Source organism: Suncus etruscus, chromosome 15 (genome assembly GCF_024139225.1).
Source record: "Suncus etruscus isolate mSunEtr1 chromosome 15, mSunEtr1.pri.cur, whole genome shotgun sequence".
Classification (NCBI taxonomy): domain Eukaryota; kingdom Metazoa; phylum Chordata; class Mammalia; order Eulipotyphla; family Soricidae; genus Suncus; species Suncus etruscus.
This window is the reverse complement of record NC_064862.1, coordinates 49385179-49403836: the sequence shown is the minus strand read 5'-3', so window position 1 is coordinate 49403836 and position 18658 is coordinate 49385179. Positions and strand designations below refer to the sequence as shown.

Below are 18658 nucleotides of genomic sequence, written 5' to 3'. Positions count from 1 at the left end.
TTGGAGTAAGTCACTGCCAAAGCAGTGGTAGGTCTTCCCTGGATCCTGGTAATGTTGAAGACAATTGTGGTTGTTTCCATAGATGGTATCCATTGTTCAGGTGTGTATGGGCGATGCCCCTTCTTCTGAGGCCTGAGCCAAATCATTATGCCAATGTTCAGGGTAAAAGGCCTAATTACATTACCAAATTTGTGTCCCCATCTCTATTAGATAAGAACTTGTTTGCATATGTATTATTTCCCCATTTTAATGTGCCTATGCAAAAGAGAAGCAGTGCCACAAGATATTGTTGATGCATCTGGGGGCTGACGAATAAAGTCCAACATTCCCCGTAACTTGGTACAAACATGAAATCTATACAGCAATACTCTTCTACCAGTATTGTTTATAAAACAGATCTCAAAGGGGGAAAATCAAACAATCAAATAACAAATCCAGTGGGCAAAATTGTCACTATATGAGGATATTTGAAAAGAGTTATAGATGTTAAGGGAATACATCTGAGACAATTTTTATTTGCATTTTACATGGACATTTTGGGTAATTGAACTTTATATATCATATTAGACCGTGTGAAATTTCATCTTGTTGGATTGGAGTGGTTGATCAATTCTAACAGAATTGTATTGGATATTGGATCCTACAGTTTCCTCCTGGCTGCTTATCTAGGATGGGGGCCTCTATAAATGACAAACATTCTTCACCAAGTCATTGACCCAAATCTAGGATCCAAATGTCCAGAAACTGTCCTAGGAATACATTGGGCTGTTACTGCTCTTTGTAGTTTTGAATCACTTTTGACTCTACTCAAGGTTTTAATTTTCTGGTCCACCCTTTGCCCTCCAGTCACTGGAATATAGGACCTATGAGTTACTACAAAAATTAGAGCACTTACCTTGCATACAACCAGCCTGGTTCAATTCTGGGCACTGTATATGGTCCCTGAATTTCACTGGATATAGCCTGAGAAGCCAAAAGCACTACCAACTTTGGTTCTGATGCCTCTGAGCACCACAAAGGGCCCCCCTGAGTAATCCTTGTACCATAGGAACCTCACTGGGACAAAATCGCTGACCTATTTGTACAAGCATCATCAGGAAAGACCCCCAAGCCTCATGAGCAAGGGAGACCTTGCTTGGATGACCTTCTGATAAAGCAAAAGTAAGGAAATATGAAGATGGGTAGTAGAGTGCTCTAGCAGCTAGATCAGAGGGAATGGAGCATTTTCTCTTTTAGCCTGAGAACATCCCAATCATTTCTTCTACATTTGGGGGTAACTGTCTCCTATGTCTCATTTTGAATCAGTCATTGCTATACATGCTAAAGTTAATTCTGGGATTCTGATTCTTACATTAAGCTACACCCCAGAGAGAAGGTCTGTAGCTTCTAATTTTGTTTCTTTGCTTGTTTTGTTTAGAGTTACAATTTATTTTTTGTTTTTAGTTTATTCAGAATATGAGGCAGAAGCACTGACCACAAATTCTTTTTTTAGAATATGGGGCTACACCTCATGACTCTCAGGGGTTACTACTAGCTGTACATTAAGGAATCACTCCTGGCAGGTTCAAGAGACCAATTGCAATGCTGGGGACTGAACCTGGGTCAACCACATGCAAGGCAAATGTCCTTCCTGCTGTGCTATAACTCTGGCCTCATGGCCATAGACTCTAACTCTTCTTCATTAAACCTGCCAGCCTGGCTTTATCCTGTCTCTTTCTTTTGCAGCAAACATTCAGTAAAGGATGATTTCAAACCCAGGAGCAAATGGATGGGGCCCCAAGGGTGACCCTTGGGTGGGGTCTGAACCCTGTTCTCGGCCCCTTCAACACAGCTCACAGCTCAGGCTTCCCTGGGCCTTGGTCTGCCGCTTGTTTAGCACTGCTGTTTTCCGAAGCTAATGAGGGCAGCGTGTGTGCCATGGGCAATGATGCTGGGATATTAACTGTGACAGGAATCTTGATCATAATTATCTTAACGAGGATAGGGTTAATTACGGTGGAAACTTAAACGTTCTCTCTGCTTGCATCCACCAGAGCTGAATGCATTGTGATGTTTTGTCATTTTGATGTGACTTTGCAAGACACACTGCGACTCTCTCTTGCAGAAGCTGGGCTTTTCCAAAGGGAGCCCAGCTGGGACCCAAAAAAGGAGGAATAGCAGGAGTAGTGACTATGATATGGGGAGGAAGTGGCCAAGCTGAGACCTGAATTAGGGGTCCCAAGCTGCTTTCTTGCCAGGGGGCTGAAAGGTGCTTTCTTTCCCGTCTTGACTAGGTTTTCAGAGCAGTATGCCTTCCCCAGATTGGACCACACATGGGGCTTCCAGCCTGCCAGGCCCCACTCCCTCCAACCCAGTAGTCTAACCTTAGAGCTGCCCTTTCAGCCTCTAGAAAATCCACAGCCCCAAACAGTCACATTGGTGAGTGAGCCACAATATGCTTACATCCTGTGTTGGGGCTCTTGGTTTCTTGCTGGGTCTGCGGTTCACATTCAAAGCCCCAGAGGAGAAGAGAGCTGTCCATCGTCTTCCATTGCAACCCCAGCTCTCCTGCCAATAGCAGTGGCCTGTGCATCTTTTTAAGCCTCCCTCCACCCCCTACTCTGTTGTTATCTCATTCACCAGCATGGACCCATATGCAGGCACCTTGTAGGGAATGTCATGAGCTCAAAAATGGGTCTAAAGTATTTCTGTCCCCAGTTCCTTCGAGAGACACTACAACCCAAACCCAATTGGTACTAGTTAAAAAATATAACTGGTTAGGGCCAGAGCAATAAATATCACAATGGGTAGCACATTTGCCTTGCATGCAGTCAACCTGGGCTCTATCCCCGGCATCCTATAGGGTCCCTCGAGACTCGAGACAGGAGTAATTACTGAGCGCAAAGCCCTCAGAGTAACCCCTGAGTGCTGCAGGCTGTGGCCCTAAAAGCCAAAACCTAAGTAAATAAATATATCAATAAATAAAATAATTGTCTTCCAGGAAGTATGTTTAGGAATCTTGCCACTCTTCAATCCCCCAAAATCCAATCTTCTGCACTACTCTCCCAGGGTATCTGCTCCTCTAGGCCAACACTTCCCTGGGCTTGGAATGAGCTGGTTCCATCACTGGTGGCCTATGGCCTGTGGGCAGGGTGGAGACTTTTCCCACTGATCTAATAATTGAATCATGCACAAAAGCCAGGAGCCAGCAGAGACATGAGCCCACATTTTCTGGTGCCCTTCGTAAAACCCGCTGGGTGACTGAGCTTACCCCAGAACCAAACTGTTCTCTGTGGATGCACCCTATGGTGTGCCACTGACCTGGAGCTTCTGTCCCTCCTCCTGCCCTGGACTCTTAGCATTTTCGCTTCCAAGAAGTGCTCTTGGGCAGGAGCTCTCTCTGCTTTTCAGTTGCTGACCACTGGCTGATCTGGAGGAGAGTCTGAGCCTTCCCTGAGTTGAAACCAGGGTCTGCATGCGCAAGGAAAGTGCTTTCTCTACTGTACTGCGGCTGCAGCCCAGAGCCTGGGATTGTCTCCACGTGTTGGCAATGAGAATTCTACCTCCCCTGGACTGGCTCCCTCTCTGGGTTCCTTCTGGCCCCAAGAGAGCTCCTTGAGAATGCTTGGGGCTGAGGTCATCTGAGACATGTGCAGGCCAGCAGGCAATGGAGGTGTCACTAGGACATGAATCCCTGGTGCTGAGGGCATCCTGCTAATGTGTCACACTTTAGGGAAAAGCCTGGAGGACCCAGTGAACTGTATCAGGCCAAAGCTCAGCTATCAGCCCATCCTAACTCTGCATAGCTCTGGGAGATGGCTGGTGGACATGCCAAAGTGCACATTCCTGCACTGGTAGTTTTGCTTAATTAGGACCCTCATGTGCTAAGTTCATGCAAACACGCTGCTCTGACTCTCCTCACCATTCCCCAGCTTTCCAGGCTTCTAGTTCCAAGCATAGAACCTTAAGAGTTAACTTTGAGCCACGTGGACCAGAAAGGATGGTTGTCTTGCCCTTGCTGTGACCTTCTCCCCTAAGCCAAGAACTTCACCCTTTCAGGTGCTTGTTCAGTTACTGACTCAGTGTCCCCAGGGTTGTACTGGACTCTCCAGAAAGAAGCAAGTAGCCCACACTTTGCAAATTCAAACAATCAAATCAGGCCTTGCTCCCCTAGTCCTTTCTTCAATAGCCTTCTTTTCCTACCCCGCCGATCAAAAAACAACCAAACACCATATTTTAAAAACTAATGCAGCCATACTTTGGGGCTCTGGGTTGGAAAGGATCCAGTGGGGGACATGGGTAGAAGTAAATTAAGTGATTAGTAATGGAAAACAAAGTGGGGGGAGAGAAAGAGAGAGAGAGGGGGGAGAGAGGGGGGAGAGAATGAGGAGAGAGAGAGAGAGAGAGAGAGAGAGAGAGAGAGAGAGGAGTGGAGAGAGAGAGAGAGAGAGAGAGAAGAGGAGAGGGAAAGAGTCTGTCAGCCACGTGGCTTCCAACGACCGACCGAGCTGAGGAGAACTGCTAAGAAATGGTACTTGAAGTTATATTTATTATTGTAAGAGGGGCATGATATTTCTGGGCAGGAATGATGGATAACAACTTAAATTTGTGTCCAGGGAATGAAGGTGAACTGTGACAGAGTTATTTATCTTGGGAATGGAGGTTAGGGTCAGTCCAGGCTGGGTGCCTGAAGGCACAAGACAGTGACAAATTTATCCTGCGGGCCGTATCTGAAGCCCTTTGTTTGGGATCCTGGCTACTCACTAAGTGACCCTCATCCTTCATGCTGGCAATGCGTGAAGGATGCGGTGAGTGCCAGTGGCCCGGCCCCCCCGCCAGCCCCCAACCCGGCTCCTGCTACTAATTCTTGTCATTCACTTTGCTGACAGGCACCAAGCCCAAACTATTCCCAGTCCTGAAAGGGAAGGTTAAAATATTTATTTCGGCGCATAATGGCCTCCCTGATTTAGTGGAGGATCATTTTTCCTGTCGCCTTTGTCATTGCAGGTCCCTGGAAGGACTGAGCGCGTTCGGGAGCCTGGAGGAACTTATCCTGGACAACAATCTGCTGGGGGACGACCTCGTGTTGCCAGGGTTACCCAGACTCCATACCTTAACCCTCAACAAGAATCAGATATCCTTGACCTGCCTGCGGCCGCCCCCCTTCCCTGCTCCCCGCCCAACCCTGCAGTGGTCCCTTCCTGCCACCCCTTCCTTCCCACCCCCCACAAATACCTGTGAAATGTCAAATGAGGTTTATGTGTCAGCGAAATTAAAGTATGTGAAATACAGTCCATGGGCAGACAAAGCGTTCTGTCTTCTGGCACTCGGGACACCTCAGAGTAATTTATTATAGGTCATTCATAAATGAAATGCACCATTATATCTTCCTGTTGCTCCATTTTAGTGGAGGGATCTAAGTTATGGCCGGGAAGAAATCTTTTTAATAGATAAAAATAGAGAAAGAAAATAATGTCAGTGTGCAGCAGGGGAGAAGGTGAGCGGATTCTGTTTGCTTGGGCTTGTGTGGGAGGGCGGCCTCTGGTGGTTCCGAGGGGGTAATGCCGTTTAGCCAAGGCGGCCTTCCTGGAGATTTGTTCTGGTAAAGAAGAAGGGGAAAGAAGGGCTTACAGTGGGGAATGAGTGGGAAGCCCAGGCCTAGTTTTTCCCTCCTCATGACCTACCAAGAAGGTCTGTGAGAGGCCAATTAGAAATTCTAGTATATGGCCTCTGTGGAGGCCTAGGACCCAGCCAGCTGGGACGGTTTCAGGACCCATTGTTCCAGATTCTGGTGTGAAGCTGAGAATGGAACCAGAACCTTACTGGGGCCTGGGCCACAAAGCACCCACATGATCAGAATGATGCTTCTCTGAGTCAATTTATTGCCTGTTCCATGAGTTTGTGGATTGAGTGGATTCCTTCACATCTACAGTCATGTCGTAGCACAAGGTAGAGGCTCAGTAAGTAAGTGGAGATGAATGACTCAGTTGTGATTAACTGTCCTTAACTCAGAACATGCTGCTGCCCTTATGCTGAGTAATGTCAAATATGTTATTATTTTTTTTGTTTTTTTTTTTGGTTAAGTTTTTTTTTTTTTTTGAGAAGAGTATGACTTGTCCATTTACCATTGGAAAAATAAATCAAGTATTACCCTATGACTGGGCAGGTAACAAGATGCAAGGGCCTGGATTTAATCACCACCCTGATTGTAGGTGAAGTTCTTTCCATTCAACTCTGCTGCTTTAGACTTGAAGTCTAATTACCTTTTTCATTTTTTTGGATGAAATTTTAAAGTATATTTTCGGCACTTTCTCACACTTCGGGATATATAAGAAATAAAAAGTGATCAGGGAATTTCCTCCTAGAGTATTAAGTTAAAACAGATACAGGAAAAGTTTAACAAATATGTCTATGGTACCAATTATGAATGATTTAAAAATTAATGTACCAATCCATATATTTCAAGGCATAAGTTAGTATTTTTTCTTGTAAAATAGAACCCTTATGATTATTTTTAATTGGCTTAATAGAAACAGAAAGAAATGGGCTACAAGTAGCTTTATTATAATGAAATATTGAGGGTTGGTGAGAAGGCCAGACTGCAGTTCTCAACGCTACTTTGGTCATCCTAGAAAGTCTCTGTAATTCCACTTCTGTGGATCTATCAACCTGAATAACATAGTAACTTTTATAGAATAACATAACTTCATAGTAAGAATACACATCAGGATTTTGTTGAGATATTTGTAATAATATACAGGAAATAACATTTTTGCTCATCAAATATTTTACAAGTGGCGGATGCATTTTATTGTTCCAATAGTCTCAATGCTTTAAACGAGCAAACCAAATCAGAAGTAATTGGGGTCCAGAGCACAGGTGATAGATAACAACTGAGAGTTTCCCAGGAAACATATAAAACATTCATTTTCAGTGTTGAGAAAGCCTTTTATTTTGTGAAGAAATGGTGTGGATGGGGCCGGAGTAGTGGCACAATGGTAGGGCTTTTGCCTTGCATGTTTTTGACCTAGGACGGATCGTGGTTTGATCCCCTGGCGTCCCATATGGTCCCCTGAGCCAGGAGCAATTTCTGAGTGTCGAGCCAAGAGTAACCCCTGAACATTACCAGGTATGGCCCAAAAACAAAACAAACAAACAAACAAAATGTAATTAGATTTCAAGTCTAAAGCAACATAGTTGAATGGAAAGAACTTCACCTACAACCAGGTGATTAAATCCAGGCCCCAGCATTTTGTTAACTTCCCAGTCATAGGGTAATAATTTATTTTTCCAGTGAGTAAATGAACAAGACAAACAAGTAAAGGGTAAAAATAAAAAAAATAGTGTGAATTATCCCCTAGAAATGTCAATTTCTTTCAGATCTAGGTAAACTAGACTCTACTGTTGACTGACTATGTATCCTTTAACCCTACTTTTCTTTAATTTTTATTTGGGTGTGATGATCATTTTGATACATGTGAATAAAAATCAGATAACATGACATATAGGCTAGTTGATATACAACGATTGGATGTCAAATTGTTGACAATTTGATAAGGATAAGCAAATTGTCCCAATGGCTTTAAAGGCTGTCTTTGACTCATTTCCCCTGGGAACCAGCCTGTGTTACTGCACGACCCCAAGAAACATTCCTTCTCCTTCAGCTCCAAGTTTTCCAGGCAAGTTGTCGATTTGATCTGGGGCCCATGCAGAAAATCATCTTGGCAAGCCTTGCCATGACAGCTGGACTCCTTGATGACAACTTTCTGTAGATTATATTGAAAATACCCTGAGTAGCATGTCTTCTGGAGAAGACTTGATGAGGGGAAACAAGTGTGTGCTGAGACACCAGCTGGAAAGGGTTGAAATTGTGCCAGATAAATTAAATTTTATAAAGACCAAGAAAACTCCACCTTGGAAGTGTCTCCTCTGTGGTCATTCTGGTGAGTCACAGGTAGCAAATATTTGACTCTAGTCACTTTTCTTAACAAAAAGGAATGTGACACAGACGACCTCAGAATTCACCATTTGGCGAGACAGGGTTGTGTTGTTTTGACAAATTGAGGAGACCTGGAAACCAGTTCAAACCTCTACTAAGATTTTATCCTTCCAAAGTGGCATCAGTGTAAAGAAATTTCAGGTCAGATCTTAAGTACTCATGATTTCTGATGTCTGTGGATTTGGAAAATGATGGACAGTCCTAGCTCAGTTCCATTGATCACTTCTTGAATAATTCAAGGCTGTAGGAAGATGGGATACTCTCTCTGTGTCTCTCTGTCTCTGTTTCTCTGTCTCTGTCTCTATGTCTCTCTCTCTCTCTCACACACACATACACACACATTAATAGCCAAAATGTCTCAGATTAAAAGGATTCCAAGAAATATATTCCAAGAAATAATTCCATTATCAAGGCATTTGCATAAGTCTACAGTGCCATGGCTCAGAGAGAGATACTAGTTTGTGAGGTTTTAAACTTACTTAATTTGAAGAGACCTTTTAAAAGATACAGCATAATACAAAATTTTTATGAATATGAATATATGGAACTACATATATATATGCAAATGGAATTTTATTGTTTTGGTTTGGGGCCACACCTGAGTGTGCTCAGGGATTACTCCTTTCTCTGCCCTCAGGGATCACTCCTGGCTATGGGACCATTTGAGGTGCTGGGAATTGAACCCATGTTGGCTGCATACAAGGCAAGCACTTCAACCACGGTGCTCTCTCTCTGGCACAAATAAAATATCAGAAATATTAAACTAGCTAGAAAATCAGTACTCTTTCCTTTTAGATATGCCTGTATAAAAACGTTTTTCTAATTTTCTATAAATTCCCTTTTACCTTTGTTATAGTTAGTTAAAGTTTTGTAATTCTTCATAGATAAAATAGATCATTCCAGCTAATTGAAATTGATTTTTATTTTAAATAGTTTGGAAATGTTTCTTTTAGTGCTACCACTCATTGTTGCTAATTTTACCACTAAATTATAGGTAAAATTTTTAGAAAAGCTGTTGCATAATTTTGGGGCCAGAGCAATAGCACAGCAGTAGAGTGTTTGCCTTGCATTCAGCTGATTCAGGACAGATGGTGGTTCAAATCCTGGCATCTTATATAGTCCCCTGTGGCTGCCAGGAGCAAAATCTGAGGGCAGAGCCAGGAGTGCCACTGGGTGTGACCCAAAAACCAAACACACAAAAAAAAATTACATAATTTTGTTTCAAATGGATCTACATATGGACTCAAGATGTATATGTATACTTGTCTATATATGTCTACATATGTCTACATATATTAAATGGCTATGGCTTAAACTATTTAATTTTGAACATTTTACAAAACCTTGACTACCTGACTCTTGAAGTGGGACTTTTCCTGGACTACAAGTACACAGAAGAGACATGTGTAAGCAAGGGATAGTCATAGGCAAAGCTATATGATGTCGGTATTTGTTACATATAAGTTTATTTAAGTGTATGTGAACTTTCAGTTTTGGCTGGTGTTATTGCAGGCTGCCTATCATCATAAGTAACAAAATATTTAGAAATGATAAGGAAGTTAGTCCATAAGTTTCTCACTGTTTCCTTATCTTCATAATGAAAATTAACCAAGGTTTAGGGAATTTGTCTCTGAGAAAAGAGGTTTGGATCAGAGTTTTCAACCCAGAGTAGAAGAGAATGCATTTAGTTTCTCTAGACTTATTTTCCACATAAATAATTGAGTCACTCTAGATCTATATATTAGCCCCACTTTGAGAATCTTTGTGTCTTGCAATCCCTTAAAAGTGGCATTGAACTTGCCAGCAAGAGTGATCACTTGGCAGACTCTATCCATTCAAAGTAGGATATGGCCTGCAGACTTTAGAACAACCGTATAAGAAAGAGCTTGGTCTTTCCCCGAACATCTGAGAGATCTGTAGAGTTGGAAAAAAAGTGGGAGCCTAGAAAGAACCTTGGAGGGAAAAACCAGGTGGGGGCTAAGGCCTTGTAGATCTGGATTCAGGTTTTGGGTACTGCACTTAAGTGATTCTCTTGGCCCCTGGTCACTTTTAGGTATCATGGATTTTGAGGATGGCATAAGCCAAAGTTTAGAGACATCTGAATTGCTTGGGCTGGGGCTTGAGGGAAGCACTGGCAGACAATGGCAACACTCTTTTTTCTTATTTTTAAATATAAAATCATCATTTAGAATATCAACAATAAAAACTGCTGGGGAAAAAAAAAACAAATTATCCCTGATATTATTCAGCTGAAATTTTAATTGGTCAGCTCAAACTGGTTTTCTTCAAAAGTATATTGAACTTTCACAAAATAGTTTGCATGGTTTTTGTTTCAGTAATGAAATGCAATCATGTTTACACAAAATACACTTAGTCATCAGCTCAGCCCTTGACATTTTCACATCAGAAGAGAATGGCAATACCTTTTTGCATCCATAGTATCACCACGTGTTGTGAAATTTTACCCCTGAAGGAGAATATATTTTGACCAAGTTTTTAGGTATGATATCTGGCTTTTGAAAATAACTTGCTAATATTTTACTACATGTTAAAGTTACTAACTTAAATAGGGCCACTGAGGAAACCAAAGTGTGACAAAACAATTAAGTTTATTCATTCTCTTCTCAAGTGACTTGGGCTTAAATGTACCTGCCTAGAGAAAATAATGGGCACTGTTTCTAACAATCAAGGTTAAAAGTTAGTCATGTCAGATACCCACAGATAAGTTGACTTCACCTGTCAACTATGTCACCTCATGGAAGAAGACTGTATTACCTCTTTTTGGTCTATACTTTCTGAAAACATTTTTTCCTTTCTGAATGAACATTCTTAACTCTGTTCACATCACTGACTTGGAATCTCTGCTTGATCACCTGGCACAAGTGACCCCTGCTCTGGAATACCTCAGCCTTCTGGGTAATGTGGCATGTCCTAATGAATTGGTCAGCTTGGAAAAGGATGAAGAAGATTATCAGAGGTATAGGTGAGTTTCCAGGGAGAAGGCACACAAGAAGGTTGGGATTCTACTATGGGGTACACAGCCAATGTTTGTAAATATCAGTGGAATATGCATAATGATGTTAAAATTTCACTAAACATCTTCTTCATTGGGATTTTAGGAACAAAAAAACATGAAAAGCTAATGTGTAGCCTAGGTTGAGTATTATCAAACATTTTTTCGAGTAGGTTGAATAATATTGTAGTTTTGAAGTTCATTCACATGTTTTTGGTAACAGTTGTCCACCTCAGATACTTTCGTGCATACCCAGAAATAATTGTAAGTGAAAGACCGTATCTATATTATAATAAAGCTTTATAAAAACAGACAGCAAATCATATAGGACTTGAGGGCTGTTTTGCTGACCTCTGAAGTCTAGTGAAAAAATTTCCCTGTGGTCTACCAGCTTCAGATTAAATTTTTGGAAGGAGCATTTCCCTCACATATTAAGTATCTTATACTTCTGTAACAATCCAAAGATCAAATCCCACAAAATACATAACTTTGTTCCATCAAGCTATGTCTAGTGTACTGTCCACCAACCACTTGCTTTTGTTGGCATGAGGTAGAAATGCTTTTCTTTCAACTATATCTGGAGCTTCTGTGTTGAGACACTAGATCTAAACACACCTCTCTGAGGGAATATTCTTGTTCTTATTCATTCTGCTAACTCATTTTCTTTCTCTTCATTTTGAATTCTGTGCACTCTCATTCTTGATTATTGTTTGGTAAATAACCATAATTTCACTTATGCATAAAACAACTCACCTGAATCCAGGTGGGAAGAAGGAGAAGGGAGAGAGGAATGGAAATAGCAAGCAACTAGGAAATGGAAATAGGCAATTAGAGAGATGGGAAAGAATAGAATAATAATGAAAAACATATTCTATCAAACTCACAAACATTGTGACCATTTATTGAAAGAATATAGATATGGACATTGATTTATATAAAAGAAACAATAAAATGACATTTATTTAATATATTTAATATTAAAACTGCAGCTACTCTACTGGGAAGAAATTTATACCTTTAAAACTAATTCAAATTTAAATATTTTATATTTCTTGATTAACAATTAGACTTTCTTACACTATTGTTTTTTGGTTTTGGGGCCACATTTGGCAGCTCTCAGGGGTTACTCCAGGTTCAGAAATCGCTCCTGGCAGGCTGGGGTGGGGGGGACCATAAGGCATGCCAGGATTGAACAAGGTCCTTCCTGAGTTGGTTGTGTGCAAGGCAAACATCCTACCGCTGTGCTATCTCTCCATCCCCTTTCTTTGACTATTTTAAAACTATTTTAGAATAAATACTAGTGACTCTTTTTATTTGGGGGGGGGTCACACCTGGCAGCGCTTAGGGGTTACTCCTGGCTCTACGCTCAGAAATCGCTCCTGGCAGGCTCGGGGGACCATATGGGATGCCTGGATTCAAACCACCGTCCCTTTGCATGCAAGGCAAATGCCTTACCTCCATGCTATCTCTCCAGCCCCTATTGTCTTCTTTTCAGAAAAATAAATCACCCAGTGCTTGTATTGAAATCTGCTTTCTTTACCTGAACAAACAGAAAGTGTCTGAGTTGCACTGAAACTATTGTTGCCATCCCTGAATATTGTTTCCAAAAGCAGGGTTAGAACAGTAGCTTGGGCCAGACCTGGTGGTGTTCAGGGATAACTCCTGGCTCTGTGCTCAGGGTTCACTCCTCATAGTGCTCTGAAGATCAATCATATGGGATGCCAGAGTTAGAACCGAAGTCAGATGAACAAGACAAGCACCCTATTTGTTACGCCCTCTCTCCTGTACCTTCCCATCACCTTTTACCTCCCTATCCCATCTCTATACACAGACATAGTGGTTGGCTGACTGTATTGCTCTAATCCTACTAAGAAAATAATTAGGATGTGATATAGAATTGTTAGCCTTTGGAAGGGTATACTCTCTAGCAGTGTTCAGTGGCCCCAAGTTCACTCCGGTAATACCTGGACCAGCTACTACTGCTTGGGTCCAGCTTGAGGCCTCCAGTACCACACATTTGAGGAACTCAAATTTGAAGCCCCAAGCATGCAAGTGATGCAGTTCAACTTTGAGCTAGCTCCCATGGCCAGTTAATCTACATTTTGTTTTAGTTTAATTTTGGTGCCACACTCAGCAGATTCAGGTTTTATTCTTTACTCTGATCCCAGGGATCATTCCTGGGAGAACACGGGGTGGTGCTAAGGACTGAACTGAGTTGGCTGTGTGCAAGGCAAGTACCCTATTTGCTGTACTATTTTTCTAGCCTCAGATTACACGCATCTTAACGTGAGTTCTCTTTGAAGAAATATGTTCAAAGTCAAGCAGGCAATTTGTTACTTGTTTCTAAATCAACCTTTATGTTTTATTACTTAGAACTTAATTTTCTTCTTTAATGTTCATCAACTTGGAAGCATAAACCTGATTTCTCGTATGAAAGGTTAATTTAAACATACTTTATCTTTTTACAGTGAGTTATTTAAAAGATATGTCTTGGAAGGGTCAAGGAAGTTCAAGAAAGTTTTCTCAGTAAACATCTTCAGTAGACCACATATTATTGTCTGGAATATTGTCATTTGATTTGACTCTTTCCTATGCATTTCTTTGTTTTGTAGACTACAGCCCAATAAATATATAAATGTATCCACCCATATGTACATAAAATGCCTTATGTATGTATGTTTGTAGGTGTATATGCACCTACATTAACATTTTTATCAGTTTATTTCTGGCGCCAAACTCCTACATGTGAAGGAAATGAAAGGTGCAATTGTGCCCTTTCTTTTTTTCCTTTGAAGGAGAAAAAGTGGATGAGGAAAAATCTCTAACTCAACCTTATTCAAATTGGTCTCCAGTAGTGAGCTTATACAGTTGTAAGAGAAAAAGAAAACTTAGTACCACCTTTTTGTTGTTACTGTAACTGACGTTATGGGAAAAAAATACCACTATGACTCATGGAGGAGTGGGTCAGATTAGGTGATATGAAATGAGTTCAGCTTTGCTAGTAGAATCTTTTAAAAGGAAAGTTCACTTTGGACTAGTGACCCTTAATTAAGGCCTTGATTCTGAATCATCTAAGACATTTTGATTCATTTGATGGAAAATACAAGAAAATAATCAGCAGATGATTCTGATATTAAATTAAGAGCAGTTGCACCCTGTCATCTAAATTGCCTCTTGATTATAGCATTAGGTAGTCTGTATCCTAAGCACTCTTCATTCTTTCTTAATCCCAGGCTACTGTGTATGACCATATAGCCACTTTTGGGCACTACTTCACTGATGTCAACATATGACGATCAACTTCCAGTAGGGGATAGCTTCACCTTCTTGCCCTTGGAATTTCCATCAGTACCTAAACTCATTCTGCCTTTGAAATAGGAACTTGGCACCTTTGTACTGGGGAAGTTCAGTGAGTTTTCTACTATTGTCACTTCCTATTTGGAATCAGACCCACTTGGAAATGAACAAGGACAGTCAAGAAACAAGGGATTTCTTTCTGACTCAATACAAATGTTGACTTTCAGGTCATGATTTTTTTATGTGGTGACTTGATTTGAGAAGACTGTTCTAGCCCTTGGATTGGATAGGTTAACCCCCAAATCTATCCTCCTCACATTAGATCTGTTCCTGCACTCAAAAACATTGAGGAATAGGGGCTAGAAGGCTGTTTGTTAGTTGCACAATGACAAAGTTTTTGTGAGGAGCAGGATTCTTGAGGCCACACACAGTCAATATCTCATGGAGTCAGAATTACCTCAGAAATCCACATGTCTTCATGAATGATTGCAAAATACTCACATTCAGTGAAGGCTGATAGAACAATAAACATGCCCAATCCTGCTACACATTCACTGTGTGGTTTCTGGAGCAGTAGATCTCTAGCTATCTTTGGAGTCTTAAACTGTATTATTTTTCTCTGTGGCTTCTCAGTTTCTTACTTACCTTTGGTTAAGATCTGTATGTTCAAGATATGGTTCGGTTCTGTGGTGTGTGAGTAGCTCTGCCCTGTTCATACAGGCATTAGACTTTATGTACCAGTGAGAAATTTGAGGGTTTAACAAGACTTTTTAATCTAGAGTTCCTGTGGTATTGGTTCTACAAGGCAATACAGCTGCCTTGTTAAAAAAAAAATTTTTTGTAAAATTTTTTTTGGCCCTTCACAGTATGTTTTCTGCTTCACTGTTACCCAGAGACTAATAGTAGGGCCTCTATGTAAAATTATGTGACATTTTCACTAGAAAATTGCTTAAAAAATGAATGATATTTCTACAGTTTACTGTTTTTCACTTGAAGTACATTGCTGACAATATGTTCTCTATTAATCATTTAAGCAGTAGTAGGAGCCTTAAAGGAGTGTATTCAAAAGCAAGAACCCATGGCTCATTTAGTGCTGTCTAAAAAAAATTCTTATTGATTGGCATCCTCTGTGGTTCTGTGATGTAATATTTATAATATGTCACCTGGCCATACATCAAAACAAGTATGTGTGTTGTTTCATTTTCATGGGAGATGTTGATTTCAGAGAGGTCAGCCTGGTCTGAGGTCACTCTGGGGCCAACCACTGAACCGGAAGTGGGAAGTGACTAGATTTATGTCCTTATTGGGAATGGCTTCCCAGACGTACTGCTGTTTTACTGATGTTTTCTTCCCCTCCCCTCTTTTCCTTCCTCCCTGCACCCCCACTCCCTATGCACCTAGTTGGTTTTTCTTGGCACACAGTCCCCTAAAAAAGAAAGGCTTGTTGGGTCTGTGCGTGAGCAAGAACATATGATCAGGTTGTTTAGAATGAACTTGGCCCAGCTGGGATAAGGTTTGCATTGTGCCTGGAGTCCCTCTTTGCCCTTTGTCATAGTTCACAGCTGAGCTACAGCCATGCCATGTTGTTTGCTCTACCCCTGCTTTTGATACCATGTGACACTGTTTTGGGGGAGGACTTTTGGGTTTGAATCATGGTGCTGGTGAGAACCTGCAGCCTTGGAGACTGGGGCAGGAAGAGAGTAGACTTGTTTCCAAGTATCTGTAGAACTCACTGGGAGCGCCAGTGCACTTGAATACTGGTTCCCATGTGAATCAAATAGGGGAACTTGGTTGCACACATTGTTAAAGGCTCCCTCTGCATTTCTTTTTTTCTGGACAGTGGAGGGAAAGGCAAGACTAGGGAAGCTTGGTTTAGTTTGTCAAATGAGGGAGATGGCCTCAGGTTCTTAAGGTTCTTCTGTTACCGTTAATGCTTCTGGTATCCTCACTTGCCAGTCCTATCTTCAGTTGGCCTGTTCTTTCTCCCTCTACCTCTGTAGGCTCCTAGGTGTTCCTTACAATGCTAAACTCTTAAAAACAAACAAACAAACAAACAGAAAAAGTGACACCTTCCCTTTGTGCCTTTTCCGGGGATCAGAGCTGAGCCAAGCTGATCTGTCCAGTGTCTGTAGCACTCAGCCCCAGGGAAGGAGGGAGGGACATTTCCTGGCTTTGGCTGGGCCTCCCAGACCAGACCTCCTCTAGTCACAAGCCAATAGAAGCTGTAAACCTGGTGGCTTACATAACCCAGCTAGCATTCACCAGCTAATCTCCAATCTGGGCTTTGAAGATCACAGGAAAGCAGAGGTCATGACCCAGAGATCAAAGTGACAGAAGCCCACAGAGTAATTGCTGGTTACCCTTTGTGGAGAGCCTGGGGTCCTCCTGTGGGTGTATTGTTTGCTTGGAGACTTCAAACATGCAGTGAACGGGGAGGCAAGTTAGCTGGCCTTGGCCAGTTGTCAGGCCTTCATTAATGCCGTAGGTGAGCTCACCTCAGCTCATTAGAGCGAGATCATTGTCATCCCTCTCCGGAGCATCTGCACTTCTTCCACACCCAGAGTTTGTTCATTACTCTTTGGTCTTTATTGACTTTTTCTCACAGTCGTCTTTTACCAGGAGGTGTGAGGGGGTGGTCAGAGCAGAGAGCTGGCAAAAAGAGAGAGGAGGCTGTGATTCTTAAAAGTTAACTGGGGAGCGCTCAGAATCCAAGCAAGCTTGAGCAGAGGATTAGAGCCCCTTGAGATGCATGATCCACAGATGTGGAAACCAGGGGCCCAACAAAGGGGCAGAGAAGGAAAGCAGATCACAGTGTAAGATCCACAGATCCATTCAGAGTCATGAGGGGTGGGTGTTCTCTGCTCTATTAACCTCTGAGTTTCTCACTGTGGAGAAGTTTCCTCTTGAATTTCCTCTCCTATACCTAAAAACTGTCATCTCTAAAAACAGGCTGTGCTGAAGGCCTTGCTAACATTTTTATGTTTTGTTTTGTTTTGTTTTGGGGCCATATCCAGCAGCACTCAGGTGTTACTCTTGGCTCTGAGCTCAGAAATATCTCCTGCCAGGCTCGGAGGACCACATGGGGTACTGGGAATCTAACTCAGGTTATCTACATGCAAGGCTAATGCTCTCCCTGCTGTCTGTCCCCCTCTACCCTTCTAACATTTTTTAAATTAATCAGACATATTTAGTAGTGGATCAGGGTTTGGGATCACCTGAGGTAATCAGTATTGCCCAATAGTGTTGAGGTAAGCAGGCAAAAGCAAAGCCTCTTGATGCTTTGTTGGTTGCTTACCATATTTTCTTAAGCTCTATAAAAGACAGGGAATAGTTTATGGGTCACCCCTTGCTGTCTTCCCAGTTAGGGCTTCAGTAGTTTGCACTGTGTCTTCCAATCATTTATATGTGGGAATAGGAAGGAACTAAGAAATAAGGGAAGCCTGGAAAACTAGCATAGGAGGGGAAGGATGGAAAAGGAAGAAATTCCAATGCTCTGCATCCAAGTCCCTCAAGATCCAGAGTCATGGTGTTTTTTGAGTCAAGAAACCAAAAGAAATATGGCAACTCATGGTCTGTGAAGACAATGACCATACTGCTCAACTTTTCTGGGGGTGCTTTGCTACTATTGGGGTGAAGCCCTTGGGTGGAAGTTTCAGGAGGAGAATGCATCCTCTTCTCTCTTTGAATTCCAAATAGAAAATGCCAGAGCTCTGGGATCTGGGCAGAGAGAATTGATTTTAAAGAAAAAAACAAAACCAAAAAAAAAAAAACAAACACTACATGGGGCCAGAGTGCTAGTGCAGCAGTAGAGCATTTGCCTTGCATGCAGCTGACCTAGGGCAGACCATGGTTCAATCCCCTGGTGTCCCATATGGTCCCCCAAACCAGGAGCAATTTTTGAGCATATAGCCCATAACCCCTGAGTGTCACTGGATGTGGCCCAAACCAAAACCAAAACAAGGGGCCGAGAGATAGCATGGAGGTAAGGCATTTGCCTTTCATGCAGGAGGTCATCGGTTCGAATCCCGGCGTCCCATATGGTCCCCCGTGCCTGCCAGGAGCAATTTCTGAGCCTGGAGCCAGGAATAACCCCTGAGCACTGCCGGTGTGACCCAAAAACAAAAACAAAAACAAAAAAAAAACAAACAAAAACAAAACAAAACAAAACAAAATAACCCACTTACAATAAAGGGTTTTCTCATATTCAGATTCGGCCTATTCCCCTGGGACAAGCCCCTTATGAAAATGGAATATTGTGCATGAAAGAGAAATACTGGAAAATTCTGCATGCAGTTCTCTCTTTCCAGAGAGCAGCTGCAGACAGAAACAAATGGATCTTTAAACACCTTCCCAGCATCCCTGCTGTCCTT

At 41.9% G+C, this 18658-nt stretch overlaps 1 protein-coding gene across 1 annotated transcript in view; it reads left to right on the top strand.

The window, feature by feature from the left end:
- Window positions 1-4433: 4433 nt before the first annotated feature.
- Window positions 4434-18658, top strand: part of LRMDA (leucine rich melanocyte differentiation associated) — a gene marked incomplete at its 5' end in the record, with an annotated part of 468042 nt that continues 453817 nt past the window's right edge. The window contains 3 exons of the mRNA XM_049788099.1: window positions 4434-4510; window positions 4987-5113; window positions 10822-10961. Coding sequence (XP_049644056.1) covers window positions 4434-4510; window positions 4987-5113; window positions 10822-10961 — 344 coding nt within the window. The remainder of the gene's footprint in view (window positions 4511-4986; window positions 5114-10821; window positions 10962-18658) is intronic.